General features: G+C 46.0%; 1 protein-coding gene across 1 annotated transcript in view; it reads right to left on the bottom strand.

Moving 5' to 3' along the window:
* The window catches only part of LOC106817177 (DNA-directed RNA polymerase III subunit RPC1-like), a 25784-nt gene that overhangs the window by 14391 nt on the left and 7124 nt on the right, over positions 1-4269 (bottom strand). The window contains exons 9-14 of the mRNA XM_014821833.1: positions 3824-3961; positions 2734-2885; positions 2299-2344; positions 1750-1845; positions 585-795; positions 47-174 (exon numbers count right to left, since the gene is read on the bottom strand). Of these exons, the coding sequence (XP_014677319.1) occupies positions 47-174; positions 585-795; positions 1750-1845; positions 2299-2344; positions 2734-2885; positions 3824-3961 (771 nt within the window). The remainder of the gene's footprint in view (positions 1-46; positions 175-584; positions 796-1749; positions 1846-2298; positions 2345-2733; positions 2886-3823; positions 3962-4269) is intronic.

The following is a 4269-nucleotide window of genomic DNA, read 5'->3' as shown; positions in this document are numbered from 1 at the left end:
TATATACATGTATATTACATAGATATATGTGTGTTCATGACGATACCTTTATGATGGCGGGCGGTGGTAGCTTGATGAGTACATTCTGGTCCTGCTCGGCTAGCATCGCTGCAATGATCTGACAAGCGCGACCTCGCTCGAAAAACACCTCCTTCTGCGTGAGCAGATATCCACCTGCAAAATGAGAAATAAGTACTTTATGGCCGCGAATGAGCAGTGCTTGTCATACCTTTCGTGCACAAAACAATTTTACACACATTAATTTAATATTAGACTTAAATAAAAAAGTTCAAGTATTAAACATATTAATAACTAAACAATACACATTAAATTTTCACATATATAACATTCAACAATTCACATGTAATAATTAATAATATTGCCACCACATAACTACAAATAAACACACGTCAGTTTCTCACAGCCCGTCGCAACCCCCCTTCCTACCCCATGATGAGCACCCCCACCTCTAACCGTCGCCTCGCACCCACACCCCCCTCCCCGCCACCCCCCTCCACCCCATCCCTGCCTGAACCCCGCTCGGCGCCCGCGCCCGCAGCGCCCGCGCCCGCAGCGCCCCCTACCGGTGATGAAGTCCTGTATGGCGGCGATGAGCAGCTCGCCGTTGCGCGGCGTCACGAGGTTCGCCTTGACGCCCATCAGCACGATGGCCTCCGCCTTTGCCTCCTCGGTCTGCGGCAGGTGCAGGTTCATCTCGTCGCCGTCAAAGTCGGCGTTGTACGGGTTGCAGACGCACTCGTTGAAGCGGAACGTCCGGTGGGGACGCACCTTCGCCTGCGGACAGGCAGGGGGAGCCACGGATCATCGTCGTGTTCACAGCGGAAGGGGAAGGGGAAAGGGAAGGAAGGCAGACCTGACAACCTGTGATTCATGAAAACAGTAAGGCTTTTCTTTTCTTGCAGCAGGCGGCCATTTTGTTTGTATGTTATGCGCGCAATGAATGATGGGACTAACTCTAGATCACGCGACAACAACGTGAACGCGTGATCCAATATGGCTCACAATTGCCAGTAATTTCTCGGCTCACAAAGTAAAAAACACATTAATTTTTAAGTCGTAAAAAATCGTAAGTTTTTCTGTTTGATCGTACATTCGTAAAAACATCTTGGAATTAGTAAGGAATACGAAAAAATCGTAAGGGTTGGCAAGTCTGGGAAGGCGTTGCGCACGCGCATGCGGAAAGAGGGAGAGGATGGGAGGTGTCGCGAATTCGTTTCGCCACGACGTTGCATTCATTGACGCCTCGCCTACTTGCTGTGTGCTGAATTGTAGGCTCCGTGTGCAGGTAAATTGTGGCACTTTGTTACTTCGCAATGTTTTTAGAACGTCCTCATCGCAATGGTGATTCGCTATAGCTGCATGACCATCTCGCCAGTTGAATATGTAAACTTGACTCACTAACGTCGAGCATTCTCAGACGGACGAGAGTTATCGACATTCGTAAATTTGGGGTTTAGTTCTTTTTTTCTTTTCTTCTTTTTAAATATTTTTATTTACTAAAACTAACTAGTGAATTACGGCATCACAATGATCACACGCACGCGATATATTGCGCGTCATATCGACACCCACATGTGCGAAGCAACAACAATCCTTCACAACAAGACAGTTGTTTCATGGCGACATTCCGTTACCGCTAGTTCACAACTGCAGTTTGTTTACGTGTACGTTCGAATTACCCACGTATAGATTTAGATTTGACGAGACGGAGAAAACAAGTGAACGTACGTAATGCGCCATGATGCTGAGCTTGTGTAGCGACGGCTGTCGATTGAAGAGCACGACATCGTTGTCCATGAGGTGACGTTCTACGATGTCGCCGAACTGAAACGTAGAAGTCACGCAAAGGGCACAGTAAGGTCAAAACTCACTCCGAACACTCGACCGTCGATTGCTGAGTTTTAAAGCCACCAAAATTTAGAGGTCACACTAATATCAGAGGTCACTCTCACAACATGCGACAACCTAACACAGAGGGTAAGTCCTACTCAGGCATAAAGAGGTGTCATTCTGACAGAATCCAATCGTATATCAAAAATTATAACAATACAATATAATAAAATAAAAATAAAATAACATCTGAAGTCAATCCCATCATTCCAGCACCCAACACCAGAATTTATATAAATAAAATAAAATAAAATAAAATAAAAATAAAATAACATCTGAAGTGAATCCCATCATTCCAGCACCCACCACCAAGGGCAGAAGGGTGATCACTACCATAACCATAAAACAAACGAGACAGAGAGTAGATAGCAGCGCGATAGATGATACCTTCAGCTCTTGAGCGATCTTCTGTCGATTTCCGTAGCGGAGATACCTGTTAGGATTAGAAGTTGTTCATCAGAAACCCAACAATCACATTACAGAAGCGATCAAAAACTCATCATTCACATCAAGACAACAAGACATCATTCGGAATCACAATATAATAGTGAATTACATTATAGAAGCGATTAAAAAGACAAACATCGTTTAGAAGAGGTGACAGCCTAATCAGTAATGCATGACAACACATTACGTTCAGTTTCTACGACGTAAAATGTCATTCAGCCGATGGTGACGGCTAAATCCGGACACGACCGTACGTCACGTCCAGTTTCTACGACGTAACCGATATGCAACGCTCGCTCGCCCCGCCCGCCCGCTCGACTGCCGCCCCTCCCCGCGCCGCCCGCCCAACCGACGGCGCTCCCCATCGATCATTACCGCTTGATCCCGGTGTCGCGCTGATCGATGAAGTTCGCTCCGGGGTGGATGTCGCAGCCATTGATGACGAGCTTACGCATCAGCTCTATGTTAGACTTGCATACGCGCTCCGGGTACGTGAGAATCTTGGCAACCAGTTCCGGCACCGCCACCTTCAACCAATTCAATTCAATTCAGTTCAATTCAGTTCAATTCAATATAATCAAATTCAATACAATTCAATTCAATTCAATACAATTCAATACAATACCATTCAATTCAATACAATTCAATACAATTCAATACAATTCAATTCAATACAATACAATACAATTCAATACAATACAATTCAATTCAATACAATTCAATTCAATTCAATACAATACAATTCAATTCAATTCAATTCAATTCACATTATTTACAATATGAATTACATTTTGGAGGTATCACATTAGTTAAACAAATTATAATTGAAAATGCTGATAAATTTAAACAAATGAAACTAAATAAATAGAAGTGATGGAGTGATGGAGTGATGGAAATGGATCTATAATGTACAGTAAACCTCGAACTGCAACCTGTTCCCCAACAGGCAAACAACGGATCGACATGTTCCGTTGTTTCATCGGCACGCTTGTCTGCAGTGGCGTAGCCAGGATAGACAGGGGGGGGCCAAAACCAGCAAGTTGCACAAAAAAGTGGATGACTTAATATTTTAATGGTTCCTCCGCCTCCCTCTCCACACCCTACGCTCCCCCACCTCTCAGCTCTGCAATCTTTGTTTTGGGCGCCATGCGAGAAGGTGACATTTTTGTTCGTAGTTCACTGCTCCTGAGATATGTAACTGTTCAGTGGCGGATTCAGCATTCCAAGGAGGGGGGTGAAAAACAGGCGAAAGGTATGAAAATTTTGAAAATGTAGATCGCAGGAGATAGTATTTGAGGCACTTTTGAGTACATGTACAGCCTTCATTCTGACTACGACAATTCTCATTTTAGTAGAACAATTCTTATTTTATTATTTTTTTAACTTTCGGATCAACAGGGGGGCCATGGCCCCCTTTGGCCCCGCTCCCTAACTACGCCACTACTCGTCTGCGTGAGGCACTCACCTGATCGATTCGTAGGTTCGGATCAGGAGATATCACAGTTCTGCTGGAAAAATCCACGCGCTTGCCCGACAGGTTGCCGCGGAAACGACCCTGCTTGCCCTTGAGTCTCTGGCAGAATCCGCGAGTCGGTTTCTTAGGCTGCAGAAAAATGTTTTTTTTGTGTGAGCGAGCAAACGATTAGTGGTGGAAACGTGGCAGTGCTGTCAGCTCGCCGACCTTGCTGCGACCTCTCCGTGCCAACCCCCCATCGCGACCTAACCTCAACGACCCCGCCACGATCGACCCACGCCAAGTCGACCTCTCCCCTGCGTGCAACCACCCCACGCAACCCCCAGCAATGACGATTCCTCCCCTCCACGCCATGTCAACCTCTCCTCACGCGATCCCCCACCGCCACGCCAACCCTCCTCGCACGTGACCATCCCCCCGCATGCGACCTCCCCCCC

The sequence above is a fragment of the Priapulus caudatus genome, unplaced genomic scaffold (genome assembly GCF_000485595.1).
Source record: "Priapulus caudatus unplaced genomic scaffold, Priapulus_caudatus-5.0.1 Scaffold1621, whole genome shotgun sequence".
Taxonomy (NCBI): Eukaryota; Metazoa; Priapulida; class Priapulimorpha; order Priapulimorphida; family Priapulidae; genus Priapulus; species Priapulus caudatus.
This window is presented reverse-complemented; position numbering and strand designations above follow the sequence as displayed.